This window comes from Carcharhinus amblyrhynchos, chromosome 11 (genome assembly GCF_965287045.1).
Source record: "Carcharhinus amblyrhynchos chromosome 11, sCarAmb.v2.hapA, whole genome shotgun sequence".
In the NCBI taxonomy this organism is placed as follows: Eukaryota; Metazoa; Chordata; class Chondrichthyes; order Carcharhiniformes; family Carcharhinidae; genus Carcharhinus; species Carcharhinus amblyrhynchos.
In genome coordinates this window covers 89,347,531-89,370,815 of record NC_137334.1, presented here as the reverse complement: position 1 = coordinate 89,370,815, position 23,285 = coordinate 89,347,531, and the positions used below count along the sequence as shown (strand labels likewise).

The following is a 23,285-nucleotide window of genomic DNA, read 5'->3' as shown; positions in this document are numbered from 1 at the left end:
ATCCTTGTAAATCTCTTCTGCACTCTCTACAGTTTAATAACATCTTTCCTATAGCAAGGTGACCAAAACTGAACACAATACTCCAGGTGCAGCCTCACCATTGTCCCATACAACTGCAACATAACTTCCCAACTTCTATACTCAACGCTCTGTCTAATGAAGGCCAACAGGCCAGGCCAAAAGCCTTTTTCACTGCCCTATCTACCTGTGGCTTCACCTTTAGAGAACCATGCACCTGAACTCCGAGGTCCCTCTGTTCCACGATACTCCCTAAGGGCCTACCGTTCACTGTGGAAATTCTCCCTTGATTTGGCTTTCAAAAAAGCAACACCTCACACTTATCTTTATTGAATTCCATTTGCATTTCCTGGCCCACTTCCCGAGTTGATTAAATCCTGCTGCAATTTTTGATAACTTTTCTCACTGTCTACAATACCATCTATTTCATCTGGAATCTTACTGATCATGCCTTGTACATTCTCATCCAAGGCGTTGATATAGACAAAAAACAGCAAGGACCCAGCACTGACCTCTGAGGCACACCACTAGTCACACGCTTCTAATCCGATAAGCATTCTTCCATTCTTACCGTCTGCTTCTTCCCATCAAGCCAATTGTCTATCCAATTTGCCAGCTGTCCCTGGATTCCATGTGATCCAACCTTCCAGAGCAGCCTACTATGTCAAACTTTATCAAAGGCCTTACTGAAGTCCATATAGACTACATCTACCGCCCTTCCCTCATTAATCTTCCTGGTTACTTCATCAAAGAACTCTAACAACTTTGTAAGGCGTGACCTCCCATGCACAAAGCTGTGTTGACTACTCCTAACCCTGTCTTTCCAAATGCCTGCATGTCTTATCCCTCAGAATCCTCTCGAACAATTTACTTTTTCTTTGCAGCCCTTCTTAAATAAGGGCACAACATTTGCTACCCTCCAGTCTTCTAGTACCTCACTCGTGGCTCACGCTGTTGCAAGTATCTCAGCCAGGGCTCCCACTTCTCCTCCTCACACAGTGTTGTTGGATATCCCTGGTCAAGGCCAGGAGATTTATCCATCTTCATACATTTTAATATGTTCATCACCTCCTCTACTGCAATGCAAACTGTCCCCTGTATATCGCCACTAATATTCGCTCTGCCAGATCCCCTCTCAAGCCTATTCTTCTCCAAGGCAAACAGCCCCAGCTTCCATCGAATCCATACAATCCCTGCAGTGCAGAAGGAGGCCATTCGTCACATTGAGTCTGCAGTGACTCTCCAAAGGTGCATCTTACCCAGGCCAGGCCCACTGCCTCCCTCCTCCTCTCTATAACCCCAAGCATTTCTCATGGCTAATCCACCTAACCTGCACATCTTTGGAGCGTGGGAGGAAACCAGAGCACCCACGTAGACACGGGGGGAATGTGCAAACTCCACGCAGTGACCCAAGCTGGGAATCGAACCTGGGTCACTGATGCTGTGAAGCAGCAGTGCTAACCACTGTGCCACCGTACCCCCAATCTTCTCCAATGTCTCCACGTCACTGAAGTGTGTAAGTAAGTAAATTTATTTAATTAGTGTCACAAGTCGGCTTAAATTAACACTGCAATGAAGTTTCAGTGAAAATCCCCTAGTTGCCACACCCCGGCGCCTGTTCGGGTACACCGAGGGAGAATTTAGCATGGCCAATGCACTTAACCAGCACATCTTTCAGACTGTGGGAGGAAACTGGAGCACCTGGAGGAAACCCATGCAGACACGGTGAGAATGTGCAAACTCCATACAGACAGTGACCCAAGCCAGGAAACGAATCCAGGTCCCTGGTGCTGTGAGGCAGCAGTGCTAACCACTGTACCACCGTGCAGTGTATGTGTATGGTTAGGTGACAATGCCTATGACCTCTGTTGTTGGCCATCCTTTGACACACATGTGGACGATCTCAACAGGGATCTTGGGTTCATGTCGCACGATCTGTAACCCCTGTGACTTGCGTGGATTTGCAAAACCTCACTTACTGTACTGTCTGGAGACAATACACATCTCTTTGATCTGTGCTGAATGCTCTCTCCACCCACATTGTTGGCATCTTGAATAGCAGCTTAGTGGTAAAGACTCGCATTCTAATCAGTAATCTGTACACTGTGTGTGCTGTTATATGCGCTGTCTGAGGCCAGAACTCTCCACTCATCTGACGAAGGGACAAACCCCGAAAGTTTGTGAGTTTACTATCAAGTAAATCGGTTGGACCTAAACCTGGTGTTGTCAGACTTGTTACTGTGCTCACCCCCAGTCCAACGCCGGCACATCATGGCCATCCTTCGAGCCAGCACTCCCTGGTTGGCACCTGAAGCACACACTCAGCAGGCTAAGTGGGTGAGAGGTGAGATGACTGTTTGGGCGGGTTGAAAGGAGCAGGTAAAGTACAAAACAATGGGAAGAGAACAGAGCCAACCTTTTGAATCTGGATGAATCTTCATCAGAGGAGGTTGTCCAGACTTGAAATGTTGGCTGTTCTCCCCCCCCCAACCCCCACCCCACCAAGATATTCATAGCGAATATGTTATTTCTTATGTTCTTAAGATGCTGTCAGACCTGTTGAGATTTTTCAGCATTTTCTGGGGTTTTTCCCCCCCAAGTTCTGTAGTATCTTGCTTTTACATAAAGGACAAGAAGTGGTTGTTAACAGAAGTAATTTGGGGAAGGGTTGGGGGGGGGTGGCGGGATCCTGGCACGACCAATGAGCATATTCTCCTGAAATGTGATCCCAGAGCTTGTGAAAAGGGGAGGAGAGCAAGAGGCTGGGTGCTGAGCTGGAGGGTTGGATGTTAGGACAAGCTGAAGCGAAAGACTGAGCGAGTCCGGGTGAGGAGTAAAAGACACGCAGGCACACACACACACACTCACCCACCCATCCACCCACACAGGGCGATGTCTCGCCTCGGGATCCTGCTGAGTTTGAGCAGAGGGAAGGAATGCCTGTCCCGTGTCCTCCAGGCGCTGAAGCCGGCTCTCAGGCACCCTGCCTCAGGCAGCCGGGCGCTGCCACTCGCCCAGACAAAAGATGCGGAGACCCTGGTGGGCAGCCCGCGGGTCAAAGACTTATCCCAAATGCCGGGACCCGGGACCTGGAACAACGTGGTGGAGTTTTTCTGCAGGGATGGGTTCAGCAGAATACACGACATCCAAGTGAGTTAACTTTTAAAAAAGAGGGCAAATGTAATTTCGTGAGCAAAATCAAAAACACTGTGTGATAAATGTGTGTATGTATAACTATACTGAGGATTTCTGTTATCTGGGGGCTTTTTTTGTGCCGGTAGAAGGTTAAATCTAACGGGGGGAAGGTTAGCTATTTCTCTCGCCAACAAAGAAACTTCAGTTTGAATAGTATGAGTTGTTTTGCTGTGGCCAGCCTTTGATCCCTTTCATTAAGTTTCATCTTTCGAGGAAAGAGTTTGAGGAACTTTTTGAAAGAGATTGGGTGGACTGGGAGCTATTTAGTGAAAGCCTCTCTCACCAGTTGCTGAATCCCAGTCCCTTGTGCCTTTCCTGCCATGACTGTGCATGGGGCTAGCATTGCCCAGTGGGTAAAGGGACATGCCACCCTTCATCTTAGGGTGGTGGCTTCAAGAGCAATGCCAGCTGTTGAGGGTTCTTTACCGTGCCAGTTTTGTGCTTTAGCCGGTAAGACTCTCCCCCCTGAGTCCCAATGTTCTGGGTCTCACACACACAAAAATGTTGGCGATCCAGTGGGTTACTGAGGGAGTGCCGCCCTGCTGGAAGTGCGGTCTGTTAGATGAGAAGATCCCACCTGCCTGCCCTGATTCTAGAATCACCATAGAATCCCTACAGTGCAGAAGGTGGCCATTCGGTCTGTCCAGTCAGCACCGACTCAAGCCCACTCCCCTGTTGTACCTTTGATGAAGAAGGGTTGCAGGGAAAAGCCTGGGAACTACAGGCCAGCGAGCCTCACATGTTTCGTGGATAAGTTGTTAGAAGGCATTCTGAGAGAACCTCGAGGCATTTAGAAAGGCAAGGACTGATTAGGGACAGTCAGTATGGCTCTGTGAGTGGAAAATCATGTCTCACAAATTTGATTGAGTTTTTTGAAGGGGTAACCAAGAAGGCAGATGAGGGCAGTGCGGTTGATGTTGTCTATATGGACTTTAGCAAGGCTATACACAAGTAACCACATGATAGGTTATTGCATAAGATGAAATCTCACAGGATCCAGGGTGGGGTAAACAAATGGATACAAAATTTGGCTTGATGACAGAACAAGAAGTCTGACAACACCAGGTTTAAGTCCAACTGATTTATTTGATAGTAAACTCACAAGCTTTCGAGGTTTCTTCCTTTGTCAGGTGAATGGAGAGTTCTAGCCTTAGACAGAGCATATAACAGCACAGACAGTTTACAGATTACTGATTAGAATGTGAATCTTTACAACTAACCTGTGATTCAAGTCTTAAAGATGCCAACAGTGTGAGTGGAAGGAGCACTGATCACAGGTTAAAGAGATGTGTATTGTCTCCAGACAGTACAGTAAGTGAGGTTTTGCAAACCCAGGCAAGTCACGGGGGTTACAGATAGTGCGACATGAACCCAAGATCCCTGTTGAGACCGTCCTCATGTGTGCGGAACTTGGCTATCAGTCTCTGCTCAGCGACTCTGCACTGTCGTGTGTCATGAAGGCCACCTTGGAGAATGCTTACCCGAAGGTCAGAGGCTGAATGCCTGTGACCGCTGAAGTGTTCGCCAACAGGAAGGGAACAGTCTTGCCTGGTGATTGTCAAGCGATGTTCGTTCATCCGTTGTTATAGCGTCTGTATGGTCTCCTCAATGTACCATGCCTCGGGACATCCTTTCCTGCAGTGTATTAGGTAGACAATGTTGGCCGAGTTGCAAGAGTATTTACCGTGTACCTGGTGGATGGTGTTCTCACGTGAGATGATGTCATCCGTGTCGATGATCTGGCATGTCCACAGACCATTGTTCGCAGCAAACTACCCAGCCTTCAAGAGAACAGTGACCACAACACCACACAACCCTGCCACAGCAACCTCTGCAAAGCATGCCCGATCATCGACATGGATACCATCATCACACTTAAGAACACCATCCACCAGGTACATGGTAAATACTCTTGCAACTCGGCCAACATTGTCTACCTAATACGCTGCAGGAAAGGATGTCCCGAGGCATGGTACATTGGGGAGACCATGCAGACGCTATGACAACGGATGGATGAATGTCGCTCGACAATCACCAGGCAAGGGTGTTCTCTTCCTGTTGGTGAACACTTCAGCAGTCACGGGCATTCGGCCTCTGACCTTTGGGTAAGCATTCTCCAAGGCAGCCTTCACGACACACGACAGCGCAGAGTCGCTGAACAGAGACTGATCGCCAAGTTCCGCACACATGAGGACGGTCTCAACTGGGATCTTGGGTTCGTGTCGCATTATCTGTAACCCCCATGACTTGCCTGGGTTTGCAAAACCTCACTTACTGTACTTTCTGGAGACAATGCACATCTCTTTAACCTGTGCTTAATGCTCCTTCCACTCACATTGTCGACATCTTTAAGACTTGAATAGCAGGTTAGTTGTAAAGACTCGCATTCTAATCAATAATCTGTAAACTGAGTGTGCTGTTATATGCTCTGTCTGAGGCCAGAACTCTCCATTCACCTGACGAAGACAGAAACCCCAAAAACTTGTGAGTTTACTATCAAATAAATCGGTTGGACTTAAACCTGGTGTTGTCAGACTTCTTATTGTGTTTACCCCAGTCCAACACCAGCATTTCCACATCTTGATGACAGAAGCCAGAGGGTGATTGTAGAAGGTTGTTTTTCAAACTGGAGGCCCGTGACCAGCGGTGTGCCTCAAGGATCAATGCTGGGTCCAATGTTTATTTGTCATTGATATTAATGATTTGGATGAGAATTTAGTAGGCATGGTTAGGAAGTATTTCAGATGACACCAAGATTGGTGGCAAAGTGACAATGAAGAAGGTTATCTAGGATTACAGTGGATCAATTGGGCCATTGGGCTGACGAGTGGCAGGTGGAGTTTAATTTAGACAAATGCGAGGTGATGCGTTTTAGTCGATCGAACTAGGGCAGGACTTATTCAGTTAATGGTAGGATTTCAGGGAAAGTTATAGAACAAAGAGATCTAGGAGTACAGGTTCATAACTCCTTGAGAGTGGAGTCACAAGTGGACAGAGTGGTGAAGAAGGCATTCGGCATGCTTGGTTTCATTGGTCAGAACATTGAACACAGGAGTTGAGATGTCTTGTTGAAGTTGTACAAGACATTGGTAAGGCCACACATGGAATAATGTGTACGGTTTTGGTCGCCCTATTATAGAAACAATATTATTAAACTAGAAAGAGTGCAGAAAAGATTTACTAGGGTGCCACCAGGTCTTGATGGTTTGCGTTATAAGGAGAACATAGAACACTACAGCACAAACAGGCCCTTCGGCCCACGAGTTGCGCCGAACACATCAACACCTACCAATCTATAGACCTATCTATAACCCCCAATCCCATTAAACCCCATATACTCATCCAGAAGTCTTTTAAAAGACCCCAGCGAGTTCACCTCCACCACCACTGACGGCAGCCGATTCCATTCACTCACCACCCTCTGAGTGAAAAACTTACCCCTAACATCACTTCTGTACTTTCCTCCCCGCACCTTAAATCTGTGTCCTCTCGTAGCGACCATTTCAACCCGGGGAAATAGCCTCTGAGAAGCTGGATATACTGGAACTTTTTTTTCTGGAGCATAGGTGGCTTAGAGATGATCTTATAGAGGCCTATGAAATAATGAGAGGCTCAGATCAGCTAGATAGTCAATATCTTTTCCCAAAGGTAGGGGAGTCTAAAACTAGAGATCATAGGTTTAAGATGAGAAGGGAGAGATACAAAAGGATCCAGAGAGGCAATTTGTTCACACACAGGGTGGTGGGTGTCTGGAACAAGCTGCTAGAGGTAGTAGTAGAGGCGGGAACAATTTTGTCTTTTAAAAAGCATTTAGGCAGTTACATGAGTAAGATAAGTATAGAGGGATATGGGCCAAATGTGGGCCATTGGGACCAGCTTAAGGGTTAAAAAAAAGGGCAACATGGACAAATTGGGCCGAAGGGCCTGTTTCCATGCTGTAAACCTCTGTGACTCTGACCCTGACCTATCCGCATAACCCCACACATTTACCATGGCTAATCCACCTAACCTACACATCTTGGGACACTAAAGAGCATTTACCGTGGGCAATCCACCTAACTCGCTCATCTTTGGAATGTGGGAGGAAACCGGAACACCCAGAGGAAACCAACGGAGAGAATGTGCAAGTTCCACACAGACAGTGATCAAAGGCCGGAACTGAACCAGGATCCCTGATGCTGTGAGGCAACAGTGTTAACCACTGTGCCACCGTGCCGCCTACTGTTGTACCACTTCAGAGAATAGCAGAGGGATTATCTATCCTCCGTGTTCTGGCCAATATTAACGTCAATCAACATCACATAAACAGATGATCTTGCCAATATATTGCTGTTTGTGGAAGCTTGCTGTACACAATACAGATTGTCCACCATCTATCCCACATTACAACAGTTGTCTACACTTCCAAAACATTTCATTGATTGTAAAATGCTTTGGGACACCCAGTGGTTCTCAAAAGCAGTCTATGAATACAAGTCATTTTAGTGTCACAACGCCTCTCCCCTCCCCATTGCCTGGGGTGGCACAGTGGTTAGCACTGCTGCCTCACAGCGTCAGGGACCCAGGTTCAATTCCCAACTTGAGTCACAGTGTGGAGTTTGCATGTTCTCCCCGTGTCTGCGCGAGTTTTCTCTGGCTTCCTCCCACAGTCCAGCGATGTGTGGGTTAGATTGATATGGCCTTGCTAAGTTGTCCCTTAGTGTGTAGGTTAGAGGGATAAGCAGGGTAAATGTGTGGGGCTGTAGGGATAGGGCCTGGGGTGGGATTGTTGTCATGCAGACTCGATGGGCCGAATGGCCTCATTCTGCATTGTAGGGTTTCTATGAATCTCTCATTGCGCCAGTTAAGGATCAACAATCCTCTTTTGATTCAGTACCAACATTCCCTTTATGAGATATTGCTCAAGGCATCCTCATTAACATGCTGCTGCTCCTTTCTCTGTCTCTCTCTTTCCCTCACTCAGGTATCAACTGCTGTTGGCTCACTTCCATGGTTTCAATATCCTTTTAACCTTGTTAGAAATGAAAGCTCCCTTTGTTTTCATTGGGCTACCGACAAATAGGTTCTTGAAACAAAAGTTCCAACCTGTTCAAAGAATGATTTGATTTGATTTAGTATTATGAGAAGTTACAAAATACCAGGTTAAAGTCCAATTTGGAATCACAAGCTTTCGGAGCACTGCTCCTTCATCAGTTGATTGGAGAGGTAGGTTTCACAAACTGGCGTATATAGACAGGGACACAATTGCAAGATAATAGTTGGAATAGGAGTATTTACAGGTAATCAAGTTTTTACAGGTATGGAAGCCATTGTAAAGGTGCTGTATAAATGAATGCAAGTTGTCTTTGGCTCTGGAAGCAGGGAATGAAAATAGAGAGTGAGTTGAAGTGTTTTATTGTTGCTATCTAAATAGGATGTTGTCCCTGAGATAATCGAACCGTTTACCATTAAAATTAACCCCAGCTACTGCAAATGACCTGGACACCAAGGGATGGACAAAATGTACCTGGTTAGAATAAGAGGTGCACTGCAAAGGCAACTTCAATTTCTATCACGCAAACAGCTTCATTAAAAAGACCCGCAGGTGCCTAACAGGAGATAAAATTTGACACAAAGCCACATAGAGACATTGGGTGGGATTTTACAAAAAAAATTCCAAGTGTCCAGCAAGCATGAAAATGGGAGAGTTTTTACTCCCAATCTTGTGCACATAGTGCATGAAAAAAATGGGCTCGACTATTTCTATCTACTACAGGCAGTGGGCGGGGCTAAACTCACCACTCACTGATCAACCAGCAGAGGGAGCTATTGAGCATGTGTAGACCTTTGTGGCTGCACATTCACAATTCCAACAGCAGAGGCCAGAGAGAGAGGGAGGCCTCTGCGACAGCAGCCAACCTCACATAGTATCCCTCTCCCACAATCGCACGTCCACACTGCCCGAAAATATAGCCCCCACCGCCACCCAGACACATCATGCCCTCCCCAACCAGTCACAGGTAAGAGCAGCAGTGGGCCCGCCCCACCATCCCTCCACCGATCGTAGGTAGAGCAGCAGCAGGCGACCCCTCCATCCCCGATCAGGCCAACCCAGCCTCATCCCTCCCCCTTCCATGCTGAAGTCCCCTATGTCTTGTCCCTCCAGTCCCCATCCACATTGACCCTGCCTCCTCCTGGCTCCGCTCCCTTCAGGTCGCATCGCGTTCAGGCCTCAACCCACAGGCCCCATGGCGAGGGGTGCGGGGGAGTGCCTCTCGGACGCCTAAGAGACACCCCCCTTTGCCCTCGACCTTCCCACGAGGGGCCTTAATAGCCTCCGGTTCTAATGTCGAGGGTAACAAGACTGTTAAACGTTCATGAGGAGCGGGTGTGTTCCTTTCCCAGCAAGGCCGTAAGGGCAAGTGAGCAAATGATTGAGCGCCGGGCTCACTAAGCGCGTGGAAATTAACATTTAAATACATCAAAATAACACAGTCTGCCTCTCGCCAGGGGTGGGCAAAAATCTGGGCCCGAGATCACGAGAGCCGAGAAACTGGGCACGATCCTGACTTCTTGGTTCTTGTGCTATTTTATCAGCTCACTCTGCCCATCGATGGGCATTGCGAGCTGGTAAAATCATGGCCATTAGGTTGGTCAAAGGGGTAAGTTTTAAGACTCCTGTTAAAAGGCTTAGAGAGATTTAAGGAGACAGTTCCAGAGCTTGGGTGCAAGCTGGCCTAAGGTATGGCTGGCAGCGAGGGAGGGGGGGCGGGGTGGGGGGGTGCAGGGAGAGGGGTGGGGGGGTGGTGGTGGCGGGTGAGGGGGAGGAATGAAAATTGAGTTATGCGCAAGAGGTCAGAATCGGAGGAACCCACAGATCATTTTATCAGGCGGAAATTACAGCGACGAGAGGATCAATTGCCCAGGGAGAGATTCAAAAAGCAAAGACGGGAGTTTGAAAGGCTAAGGCTTTACAGACGGAGAACCAGTCAGTAAGTATGGGGCTGATAGGCGAACTGAACTTGGGGTAAGTTAGGATAGAGGGAGCAGAGTTTTTGATCTGCTTAAATTTATAGCGGTTAGCTCTGTCGCAGTTTCTCATTAGCCTTTCAATGAACTTACATATTGTTTAATTGCAGCTCCAGCACACACAGCAATATGGGAAGATCTTTAAATCGCACTTTGGGCCTCAATTTGTCATCTCCATTGCTGATCGGGACATGGTGGCACAGGTACTGAGGGCAGAGGGCAGCACCCCTCAAAGGGCCAACATGGAGTCCTGGCAGGAGTACAGACAGTTACGAGGGCGGGCAACCGGATTGATATCTGCGTGAGTAGAAACTGCTCAGTGCAGTGATTTCTTTTTATCGTTCATGTGACATGGGTGTCACTGGCTGGCCAGCATTTATTGCCCATCCCAAGTTGCCCTTGAAGGGCAGTTGAGAGTCAACCACATTGCTGTGGCTCTGGAGTCACAAAGTAGGCCAGACCAGGTAAAATGGAACACTTCCTTCCCTCAAGGGCATTATCATAGATCGTAGAACCCCTACAGTGCAGAAAGAGGCCCTTCAGCCCATCGAGTTTGCACCAAACACAGTCCCACCCAGGATCCCACACAATCCTACCCCCATATCCCTACATGTTATATCCACTAATCCCTCTACGCATCCCTGGACACTATGGGGCAATTTCTTAGCGTGGCCAATCAACCTAACCTGCACCCCTTTGCTCTGTGGGAGGAAACCGGAGTACCCGGAGGAAACCCACACAGACATAAGAACATAAGAACATAAGAAATAGGAGCAGGAGTAGGCCATCCAGCCCTTCGAGCCTGCCCCGCCATTCAATAAGATCATGGCTGATCTGTCGCTGCTCAGTTCCACTTTCCCGCTTTCTCCCCATAACCCTTAATCCCCTCTCTTATCAAAAACCCATCAACCCACCTCTTAAAAATATTTAGAGAGGCAGCCTCCACCACTTCAACGGGCAGAGAATTCCAGAGATTCACCACCCTTTGAGTGAAGAAGTTCCTCCTCAACTCCGTTCTAAACCGCCCCCCTTTTATCTTGAGGCTGTGCCCCCTAGTCCTACTGTCTTTTTTGAGCGGGAAGTGTCTCTCCACCTCTATCCTATCCATCCCATTCATCATCTTAGACGTCTCAATGAGATCTCCCCTCATTCTTCTAAACTCTAACAAGTACAAGCCCAGTTTATTCAGCCTCTCCTCATAGCTCAACCCCCTCAACTCCGGTATCAGCCTAGTAAACCTCCTCTGCACTCCCTCCAAGGCCAAAATATCTTTGCGCAGGTGCGGTGCCCAAAACTGCACACAGTACTCCAGCTGCGGCCTCACCAATGCCCTGTACAGCTGCAGCAAGACCTCCCTACTTTTATATTCAATCCCCCTCGCTATGAAGGCCAGCATCCCATTCGCCTTCCTGACCACCTGCTGCACCTGCAAGCTGGGTTTTTGTGACTCATGCACAAGGACCCCGAGGTCCCTCTGCACTGTCGCCTGCTGCAGTTTTTCGCCCCGTAAGTAATAGTCCTTCCTACCATTATTCCTACCAAAGTGGACCACCTCACACTTGCCAACATTAAATTCCATTTGCCATTTCCTGGCCCATTCGCCCAGCCTATCTAGATCCTTCTGCAGACTTGCAAACTTCACACAGACAGTGACCCAAGCCGGGAATCGAACCCAGGACCCTGGAGCTGTGAAGCAGCAGTGCTAACATGCTGCCCATTAGTGAACCAGATGGGGTTTTCTAACAATCGAAATAATTTCATAGTCACGTGCAGATTCTGAAGTCCAGATTTTTTTTTATTGAATTCAAATTCCACTGTCTGCCGTGGTGGGACTCGAACCCGGGTCCCCAGAACATTAGCTGAGTTTCCTGGATAAATCGTCTGGTGATAATACCACTAGGCCATCACCTCCCCTGTGTTCAGAATAGAATCAGACAGTCATGTTAGACAATTATATAGTTGTGATTGAATAGAGCCAATGTTTCGGGCTTTGATGAAGGGTCATCCAGACTCAAAACTTTGCCTCTATTCTCTCTCCACACAAACTGTCAGACCTCCTGAGAGATTTTGCAGAATTTTCTGTTTTGGTTTTGAATTCCAGCATCCGCTGTTATTTGCCTTTATCTCTGTTGGTGACTGATATTTTTTACTCTAATCCCCAAGCTTGTCTCCTTGCTCCTCCTATGGCAGTGACCCCACTGGCAGCATTCTGACAAACATTGACCTGTGAGTGCAGTCCTGGCTACAGCAGGCTATCCCAGCGTTATTAGAGACCACCTTCACCCGGTGTGGATACTTCCCGAAATGAGCCACTTGTCAGGCCTTGGAGGGAATCGTCCCCTTCCACCCTCTGCCCTCAACTGCATGGCAAACTTCAGGCATTTCGGCCAATTCTCATGAGTGCCTCATGATAGGAATAGGAGGAGAAGACCATTTAGTCCCATTCAATCAGATTGAGAATAATAAGACCATAAGACATAGGAGCAGAATTAGGCCACTCGGCCCATCAAGTCTGCTCCACCATCGGATCATGGCTGATATTTTCCTCACCTCCATTCTCCTGCCTTTTCACCATAATCCCTGATCCCCTTATTAATCAAGAACCTATCTACCTGTGTCTTAAAGACACTCAAGGACCCGGCCTCCACAGCCTTCTGTGGCAAAGAGTTCCACAGATTCCCCACACTCTGGCTGAAGAAATTCCTCCTCATCTCTGTTTTAAAGGATTGCCCCTTTAGACTGAGTTTGTGCCCTCTGGTTCTAGTTTTTCCCACTAGTGAAAACATCCTCTCTGCGTCCACTCTACCCAGGCCTCGCAGTATCCTGTAAGTTTCAATAAGACCCCCCCCCTCATCCTTCTAAACTCCGACGAGTACAGACCCAGAGTCCTCAACCGTTCCTCATGCGACAAGCTCTTCATTCCAACAGTCATTCCTGTGAACCTTCTATGACCCTTTCCAAGGCCAGCACATCCTTCCTTAGATATGGGGCCTAAAACTGTTCGCAATACTCCAAATGGGGTCTGACCAGAGCCTTATTATCTGTGATCTCACTTTACCACATATCCCCTTAACATCTAAAAAATCTATCAATCTCAGCTTTGAACTGATCTGATATAATTTATAGGAGATAGTTTCACACCTACACCACCATTTATATTTTGAATTATTTGCTAACCTCTCTCCTAAGAACTGTGCAAAATGTTATGCTCTGAACCTTAATCCTAACCTCCACAGAAGAAAGAGCTTTCATCTATATAATGCCAAAACTGCTGGTCTCTCTCACTCCACTGAAACATCAGCCCAGATTCTGTGTTCCAGTCTCTGGAATGGGTTTCGAACCCACAACTTTCTGACTCAAAAGCAAGAGCTTTTTTTTAATTTGAGAGGTGTTGGCTTCACTGGCGAGGCCAGCTTTCATTACCCATCCCTAAATGCCCTTGAAAAGGCGACAGCGAGCTGCCTTCTTGACCCAGTGACAGTGAAGGAACAGTCATATATTTCCAAGTCAGGATGGTGAGTGACTTGGAGGAGAACCTCCAAGTGGTGGTGTCCCCATGTATCTTATCCTTCTAGATGGTAGTAATGGTGGATTTGGAAGGTGCTGCCTAAGGAACCTCGGTGCACCTAGTATATGGTACACACAGCTGTCACAGTGCACTGTGGTGGAGCGAATGAAGGTTTGTGGAAGGGTTTAGCAATCAAGCGGGCTACTTTGTCTTGGATGGTGTCAAACATCTTGAGTGTTGTTGGAGCTGCACTCATCCAGGCAAGTATTCCATCCCACTCCTGAGTTGTTCCTTATAGATGGCGGAGAGTGGTTCACATTGCTGCCTCACGGTGCTAGGGACCCGGGTTCGATTCCTGGCTTGGGTCACTGTCTGTGTGGAGTTTGCATGTTCTCCCCGTGTCTGCGTGGGATTTCTCCAGCTGCTGCGGTTTCCTTCCACAGTCCAGAGGATGTGCTGGTTAGGTGCATTGACCGTGCTAAATTCTTCCTCAGCGTACCGGAACAGTACGAGCGTGGCAGCTAGGGGATTTTCACAGTAACTTCACTGCAGTGTTAATGTAAGCCTACTTTGTGACTGATAAATAAATAAATTGATGAAATGGAATGAATTGAGAGGCCAAATGGTCTACTCCTTCTCCGAATTTGTACGGAGCTGTGGTCACTGGAAGGGGAAAGTTTGTCGAGCCTATTTTACTGTTCCTCAAATGTTTTTTGCGGCTGTTAATTTCAGAGAGGGCGTGGAGTGGCTGAAAATGAGGAATGTGCTGAAACAGAAGATCATGAAGCCCAAGGACGTGGCCATGTTTTCGGAAGATGTGACCGATGTTGTCGCCGACCTGATCAAAAGGATAAAGTATATCAAGGTTCAGGGACAAGACTCAGAAACAGTAACCGATGTGAATAGTTTGTTCTTCAAATTTGCCATGGAAAGTAAGAGCCTTCGTCTGGACCTGGCCTTGTGCCTATTAACCCCGGATCTTCCTAGTTGATGTCCAACTGATATGCATTCACAGCTGTGGATCTGGAACCATATCAGCTGGGAAATCAATCTTTCAAACTTGCTCTGTGACAGTTGATCTTGCAAAGGGCTGTTAAATTGGGAGGGGTGTCCACAATTGAACATAAGAAGTACATACCCCTCTATTCATTCAACCCCACCCCAGGGTCTTGACTGGCCATCTACCTCAGCCACAGCTTATTCAAGAGAGTGTGTGAGGAGAAACCAGAAGGATATATTGGCCTTGGAGCGAGTGCAGGGGAGGTCCACTAGGCTGATACCAGAGATGAGGGGGTTGGCCTCTGAAGAGAGACTGAATAGATTGGGTCTGTACTCGTTGGAATTTAGAAGGATGAGGGGGGATCTTATAGAGACATATAAGATAATGAAGGGGATGGATAGGGTAGAGGTAGAGAGATTCTTCCCGCTTAGAAAGGATAGCAGGACTAGAGGGCACAGCCTCAAGATAAGGGGGGGGGCAGTTTAGATCAGAGTTGAGGAGGAACTTCTTCACTCAAAGGTTGGTGAGTCTCTGGAATTCTCTGCCCGTTGAAGTGGTGGAGGCTGCCTCGCTAAATATATTTAAGTCACGGGTAGATAGGTTTCTGATAGACAGGGGAATTAAGGGTTATGGGGAGAAGGCGGGAAAGTGGAACTGATCCCCTTCAGATCAGCCATGATCTTATTGAATGGCGGGGCAGGCTCGAAGGGCTAGATGGCCTACTCCTGCTCCTATTTCTTATGTTCTTATGTACCTGCCAACTGTGGGCCAATCAGATTAACGCAGGTGGTGGCCAAACTTTTGGAAATGATTGTGTAAGACATAAGAACAAAGAACGGTACAGCGCAGGAACAGACCCTTCGGCCCACCTAGTCTGTGCTGACACAGACGTCTCTCTAATATTTTCTTGCCTCTACGTGATCCATATCTCTCTATTCCCTGCCTATTCATGTATTATCCAGGTGCCTCTTTAATGTTGTTATAGAATCTGCTTCCTCCGGCAGCACGTTCCAGGCATTCACCACCCTCTGTGTGAAAGATTTGCCCCTCACGTCTCTTTTAAACTTCCCCCCCCACCTCACCCTCAACCTATGTCGCTGAGTAATTGACCCTTCGACCTTGAGAAAAGATTCTGACTATCCGCTCTATACTTGCCTGTTAGAACATAGACCACTACAGCACAAACAGGCCCTTTGGCCCACTAGTTGCACCGATCACTTCTATACCTACTAAGCCATAGACCTATCTATAACCCCCATTCCCATTAGATCCCATATACTCATCCAGAAGTCTTTTAAAAGACCCCAGCGAGTTCACCTCCACCACCACCGACGGCAGCCGATTCCATTCACTCACCACCCTCTGAGTGAAAAACTTACCCCTAACATCTCCTCTGTACTTGCTTCCCTGCACCTTAAACCTGTGTCCTCTCGTAGCGACCATTTCAGCCCTGGGAAATAGCCTCTGAGAATCCACCCTATCTATTCCTCTCAACATCTTATAAACCTCTATCAGGTCACCTCTCAAACCTTCGTCTCTCCAGGGAGAAGAGTCCCAGCTCCCTCAACCTATCTTCATAAGGCATGCCTCCCAATCCAGGCAACATCCTTGTAAATCTCTGCACCCTCTCAATAGCTTCCACGTCCTTCCTATTGTGAGGTGACCAGAACTGCGCACAGTACTCCAAGTGGGGAGTCTGTTATAGTCTTGTAAAACGCTATCAGGTCCACCCCTCATCCTCCGACACTCCAATGAAAACAATCCATGTTTGTTCAACCTTTTTTCATAGTCCATATCCTCCAAACCAGGCAAGATCCTGGTAAATCTCTTCTGCACCCTTTTCAATGCATCAACATCCTTCCAGTAGTGTGGTGACCACATTGTACACAATGCTTCAAATGTGGCCCAACCAAAGTCTTATACAGCTGCAATATGATTTTCCAATTCCTGTACTCAACACCAATGAAGGCCATCATTCCCTAAGCCTTCTTGACCACCTTGTCCACCTGAGCTGTTACTTTCAGGGACTTGTGGATCTGCATGCCTCGATCCCTCTGTATGCTAATATTTCTAAGGGCTCTACCATTTACTGTGTACTTTCCTTCTGCAGTAGACCTTCCAAATCCCGTCACCTCACATTTGTCCAAGTTAAATTCCATTTGCCATCTTTCAGCCCAGGTCTCCAGCTGATTTATATCCTGCTGTATCCTCTGACAATCCTCCTCAGTGTCCACTACTCCCCGATTTTTGTAACGCCTGCAACTTTACTAATCAGATCAGCTAATGAAGCTAATGAACATGCGAGAATTGATTAAAGAAGCCGGCACAGATTGTTTGTTTGTTTAAAAAGAGCAAATTATATCTAACTGACTTAATAGGAGTCTTGATAGGGGGCAGAGAGTATTGATGAAGGCTGTACGGTATGTGGACTTGTAAAAGGCATTTACTGAAGTGCCATAGAAATAGATTACCCAATAAACTGAAGCCCAGGGAATAAAAGGGACTGCGGCCGCACGGATATGAAATTGGCAGAGTAACAGGAAATAGAAGTGAATGGTTGGTGCACAGTGGAGATCCCCAGGGACCGGTCCAAGGTCCTGATATCGAATGATGATCTAGATTTTGGTGTGTTTGATTGTTCTAGAATCATCAAAGAACCCCACAGTGCAGAAGGAGGCCATTTGGGTCGTCGAGCCCGTACTGACCACAATCCCAACCAGGCCCCCATCCCCATAACTCCATGAATTTACCCTAGCTAGTCTCCCTGACACTAAAAGGCAATTTAGCATTTTTAGCCAATCCACCTAACCCGCACATCTTTGGACTGTGGGAGGAAGTCGGAGCATCTGGAGGAAACCCACGCAGACACGGGGCAAATGTGCAAACTCCACACAGACAGTGACCCAAGTCAGGAATTAAACCCAGGTCCCTGGCGCTGTGAGGCAGCAGTGCTAACCAGTATGCCACCCCAGTGTACAGGGCACAATTTCAGAATTTGCAGATGACAAAACATTTGGAAGTTAATGAATCGTGACCAAGATTGTAATAGATTGAAGGTATAGGGTAGCCTTTTTGGGCAGAAAGATGGCCGGTGAGATTTAGAATCATAGAACCACAGAATCCCTATAGTGCAGAAGAAGGTCATTCAGCCCATCGAGTCTGTACTGATTCTCCAGAAGAGCATCTTACCCTAAACCCATAACCTCGAGCATTTAGCATGGCCAATCCAACTAACCTACACAAATTTGAACACTAGGTGGCAATTTAGCATGGCCAACCCAACTAACCTACACAAATTTGAACACTAGGGGTCAGTTTATCACATTTATTAGGTGGATTCAATCCACCTAACCTGTATATCTTTGGACTGTGGGAAGGAACTGGAGCACCTGGAGGAAACCCACGCAGACAATGGGAGAACATGCAAACTCCACTCAGACAGTGACCCAAGGCCGGAATTGAGTCCAGGTCCTTGGCGCTGTGAGGCAGCAGTGCTGACCACTGTGCCGCTGTGCCATTGTAGAGTAGTATGAAATAAGAAATTTTCATAGAATGAAGAGAGACAGTATAAAGTAGAAACTTATAAAATTCTAACAGGATTAAACATGGTAGATTCAGGAAGAATGTTCCTAATGGTGAGGAAGTCCAGAACTATGGATCATAAGAGGTAAGGGGTAAACCTTTTAGGACAGAGGTGAGGAGAAATTTCTTCACCCAGAGGGTGGGGAATGTGTGGAATTCACTCCCACAGGAAGTAGTTGAGGCCAAAACATTGTCTGATTCCTAGAAGAAATTAGATATAGCTCTTGGGACTAAAGGGCTCAAGGATATTGGAGGAAGGGTGGGTCAGGATATTGAATTTGATGATCAGCCATGATCAAAATGAATGGCAGAGCAGACTCGAAGGGCCAAATGGCCTACTCCTGCTTCTAGTTTTGATGTTTCTATAAAAATATGCGACAGAGAATGCAGGAACCAAGATACCTGGAGCTATACACCTCTGAGTAGTAGCTGAACACAATTAATTAAAGAAGCACCCCTTCAAGAGAAGAACCGCAACAGGCATGAATAAATTAAATTAGAATGGTGTTCTAGGTGGAAATGAAAAAACAAGGAGGTCATTGTTTTTGTCTTGTTGTCCAACAAGGGGCATACACGCGGTGGGTCGTGCGAGGGCTACTCTTGGATATCGCTTCGAGAGTTGCCTAGTGCTTCACGTCGTTAGTGTTCGCTTAATCTGGACCACTTGACAGCTCAGTGACTATCACTGTTTGCTGTGCAGATACATGGATTTGGGCCAGTGCCTGCGAGAGTTTGCGCATTCTCCCCGTGCTCGCGTGGGTTTTCTCCGGGTGCTCCGGTTTCCTCCCACACCCCAAAAACGCACTCTTAGGCTGATTGGTGTAACAAATTGTCCCTAAATTAGTCTTCCCTCAGTCTTCCCCAATAGGCGTAGACAAAGGTCATGGGTAGAGGAGGGCACTCATAATATTAAAATGGCGGCGTGGGCTCGTTGGGCCGAAGGGCCTGTTTCCCGGGCTGTGTTGTTCTTTGTTCTTTGTTCTTTGTCATGGTGAACCTTTAGAAAACACTATTCAACCTCAACTGGAGTTTTGTATCCAATTCGGGGCACGACACTTTAGGAAGGACATGAAATCTTTAAAGAGAAGACAGAAAGGGTTTTCAAGAATGGTTCCAAGGAAGAGGAACTCCAGTTGTGTGGATCGATTGGAGAAGCTGGGGTTGTCTCTTTGGCGCTCAAAATAGTGAGCAATTTGGACAGAGTGGACGGGGAGAAACTGTTCCAATTGGTTGAAGTACCAGACAGCACGGATTTAAAGTGATTTGACAAAGAAGCAAAGGAAGCAGGAGGGAACTCTATCGTTTTGAACGCGGTGACTGGTTAGGATCTGGAATACACTGCCAGGGTGGTGAAGGCAGATTCAATCATGGCTTTCAGAAAAGAATTGAAAAAGTCATTGAAAGGGTAAAATTTGCAGGATTACCAGAAAGGGGTAGGGAATTAGTCCTAGCTGAGTTTCTCTTCCAGAGAGCCAGCATATTTTGATGGGCCGAATGATCTCCTCCTGACCATCTATGACTCCACATTGGGTGAGGATGGCACATTTCCTTCCCTATCTGGCTTGTATGTGACTCCAGACCCTGTTTAACTCTTAACTCACAATCCCAATATCTCTCGATTCCCTTAGCATCTGGAAATCTAATGATCTCTGATTGAGGATTACAAGATTATGAATGGCATGGACAGAGTGGATAGTCAGCTGCTCTTCCTAAGGTAGAAAAGTCGCGTACTCGGGCACATTGGTTTAAGGTGCGTGGGGAAAAGTTTAGAGGAGATGTGCGAGGCAAGTTTTTTACACAGAGGGTGATGAATGTTTGGAACACGCTGCCCAAGGAGGTGGTGGGAGCAGATCCGATAGCAACATTTAAGGGGCATCTAGGTGAATATATGTAAAGGATGAGAATGGAAGGATACGGACTCTGTAAATGTATATGGTTTTAGCTTAGGCATCGTGATCCCTGTGTAGTACTGTTCTTTGTTCTTTGAATATACTCAGTGACTGAGTGCCCACTGACTCTGGGCTGGAGAATTTCAAATCTCATTATCTTTGAGTGAGAAAATTTCTCCTGAGGTCAAATTGGTTAAAGTCTCCCAGGGAAGCATTGTTCCACCATTAATCTGAGTGCTATTGAGTGACTGTTCACATGAATGTTGAGTTCAGAGTAGCACCAACAGCGTGGGTTCAATTCCCGTATCACCTGAGGTTATTCATGGAGGCCCAGCCTTCTCAACCTTACCCCCCGCCTGATAAGTGGTGACCCTCAGGTTAAATCATCATCCGTCAGCCTATAGTTCTCTGGGACTTAGGCAACTTTCATTTCATTGTCTGTTCACCAAGGTAGAGGAGGCTAAAGAGGGATTTGAACCTAAAGATGGGGTAAGTTTAAAGTTTATTTATTAGTGTCACAAGTAGGCTTACACCAACACTGCAATGAAATTACTGTGAAAATCCCCTAGTCGCCATACTCTGGCACCTGTTCAGGTACACTGGGGGAGAATTTAGCACGGCCAATTCACCTAACCAGCACGTCTTTTGGACTGTAGGAGGAAACCATCTGTGAGAAACCCAGTCAGATCTGGGTAGAACGTGCAGACTCCCGCACAGACAGTGACCCAAGCTGGGAATCGAACTCAGGTCCCTGGTGCTGTGAGATAGCCGTACTAACCGCTGTGGGGTAAATCGGGGGGAGGATGCTGCCACTGAACCTCTAATCTTCCAGCTATGGTGATGACTCTCTCCTTCCTACCCTCAGGTATTGCCACTATCCTTTTTGAAACTCGCCTGGGATGCTTAGAACAGCAGATCTGTCAAGAAACAAAGGACTACATGGCAGCGCTGCAGCTCATGTTCAGCATATTCAAGACCACCATGTACGCGGGAGCCATTCCCAAATGGCTGCGGCCTTTCATCCCTAAACCCTGGAATGAGTTCTGCCGATCCTGGGATGGACTTTTCCGATTCAGTGAGTACCAAGTGACTCCAAAGGTTTTTAACAATCTTTTGGCAGCTTGCCTTCTCCTTCAAGCAGAGAATCCCGAGTACCGAGGTTCCTTTGGAATGGAGGAGGCTTTGAGATAATTTGAGGTTAACTGAAACGGAAGCAGGAGTTCACCGTTTAGCCCTTACAAACATCAGCCAATTTCAAAACATGTATTCTTTCCTGGGATGTGGGCATCGCTGGCTGGGCCAGCATTTGTTATCCACTCCTAATTGCCCTTGAACTGAGTGGCTTGTTCGGCATTTTCAGAGTGCAGTTAAGAATCAAACACATTACTGTGGATTTATATCACATGTAGGCCAGACTGGGTAAGGACAACAGATTTCTTCACCAAAGCATCATAGATTCAAGTGATAGTTGCAGCATACAAGGAGGCTATGTGATCCTTGGCTGTGTAGAAATTCCAAATTTTATGGGGTACTTTGGGCATCACTTGCTGTCCATTCCTAATTGCCCACGAATAGGACAACTAAAAGTCAACCAGAGTCAACCCCCACATTGCTGTGGTTCTGGAGCCACATGTAGACCAGACCAGGTAACCACAGCAGATTTCCTTCCCTAAAGGATATTAGTGAACTAGATGGATTTTTCCAACAATTGACCCGTGGTCACTATTACCAAGATTGGCATTTCTTTTCAAATTCCAGATTTATAAATTGAATTTAAATTCCACCAGTTGCTGTGGTGGGATTTGAACCCAGAGCATTAAGCTGCACTTCTGGATTTCTAGCCCATTACCATTCGACCATTTGTCTCCCCTTCCTGAAGGCTGATCATGTACCTCAACTTGATCATCCACATTCTGTGATTCTTTTAGTATCCAAAAGCCCTAAAGATTTTAATCTTGACTGTCCTCAGTGAGTGAGTATACACAGCCCCCTCCTAAACATTCACAGCCAAAATTTCCAATTCCTTGTCCTGAGACTGTGATTCCTGCTTCTAGCAGCCAGGTACAGCATCCTCCCGACATCCTCCCTGGCAAGCCCCCTTCAGAAATGTATGCACGACAGATTTATGAATCTGTGCATGGGGTGTGGGTGTCACAAGCTCGGCCAGCGTTTATTGCCCTTCAGAAAATGATGGTGAGCTGCCTTCTTGAACTGCTGCTATCCTGGGTGTAGTTACCCCCACAGTGCTGTTAGGAAGGGAGTGCCTCTGACTTACTCTTGTCGCCACGGTATTTGTATGGCTGGTACCGGTCAACGGTAAACCCCAGGATGTTTTTTCTGAACAAATTTTAACCGCAAGTCCATCGAGCAGTGGCCTGCACGTAATGTCCTCGAGGCTCTGAGGGGAAAGGAGATGATGGATCTTGTTGGATGGTTCCCTCAGCAGACCGTCAAAGTCATTAGACAGATCGCCTCATCCCCAGAAACCTTCAAACAACTACCAGGAACTAGCTTGGCTGGTGATGAGAAGGGCACTCCCTGGCAGATCCTTCATGTACCCTCAAAACCTCTGTGCCACTGCTCGCTGCCCTTGAACAAGCTGCAGAGGGGAAGAGAAGGTCGCAAACCTCCTTTGTGATGATGGCCTGGAGAGATACGCAATGGTATCCGTCGATACTCTGTGTTCTACAGGCTGTTCCCAAGGACGCACGCCCAGATAAGCATCAACTGCTGCTGGAGGGCCACAGCTCGTAACCCTGAACACGGGAGCCTTGCCTGAGACTGCAGTAACCTGCAACAGGACAAGGACAACCACTCTGAGACTTCAAATGACCTTGCTGTCCTGTAGTCTCACAACACCAGGTTAAAGCCCTACATGTTTAACCTGTTGGACTTTAACCTGGTGTTGTGAGACTTCTTACTGTGCCTACCTCAGCCCAATGCTGGCACCTCCACCTCTGTGCTTGTAAGATCCATGATACACTGTAGAAAATAATCAACATCCCCACCTTACAGTGCCTTTAAACATCAAAAGATGCTTGACAGGAGTATTATCAAACCAGAATTCAACACTGAGCAACGGGAA

General features: G+C 47.1%; 1 protein-coding gene across 1 annotated transcript in view; it reads left to right on the top strand.

Moving 5' to 3' along the window:
- Positions 1–2,874: 2,874 nt before the first annotated feature.
- Positions 2,875–23,285, top strand: part of cyp27c1 (cytochrome P450, family 27, subfamily C, polypeptide 1) — a 36,573-nt gene continuing 16,162 nt past the window's right edge. The window contains exons 1-4 of the mRNA XM_080198314.1: positions 2,875–3,168; positions 10,332–10,522; positions 14,462–14,661; positions 21,066–21,275. Of these exons, the coding sequence (XP_080054440.1) occupies positions 2,911–3,168; positions 10,332–10,522; positions 14,462–14,661; positions 21,066–21,275 (859 nt within the window). The 5' untranslated portion in view covers positions 2,875–2,910. The remainder of the gene's footprint in view (positions 3,169–10,331; positions 10,523–14,461; positions 14,662–21,065; positions 21,276–23,285) is intronic.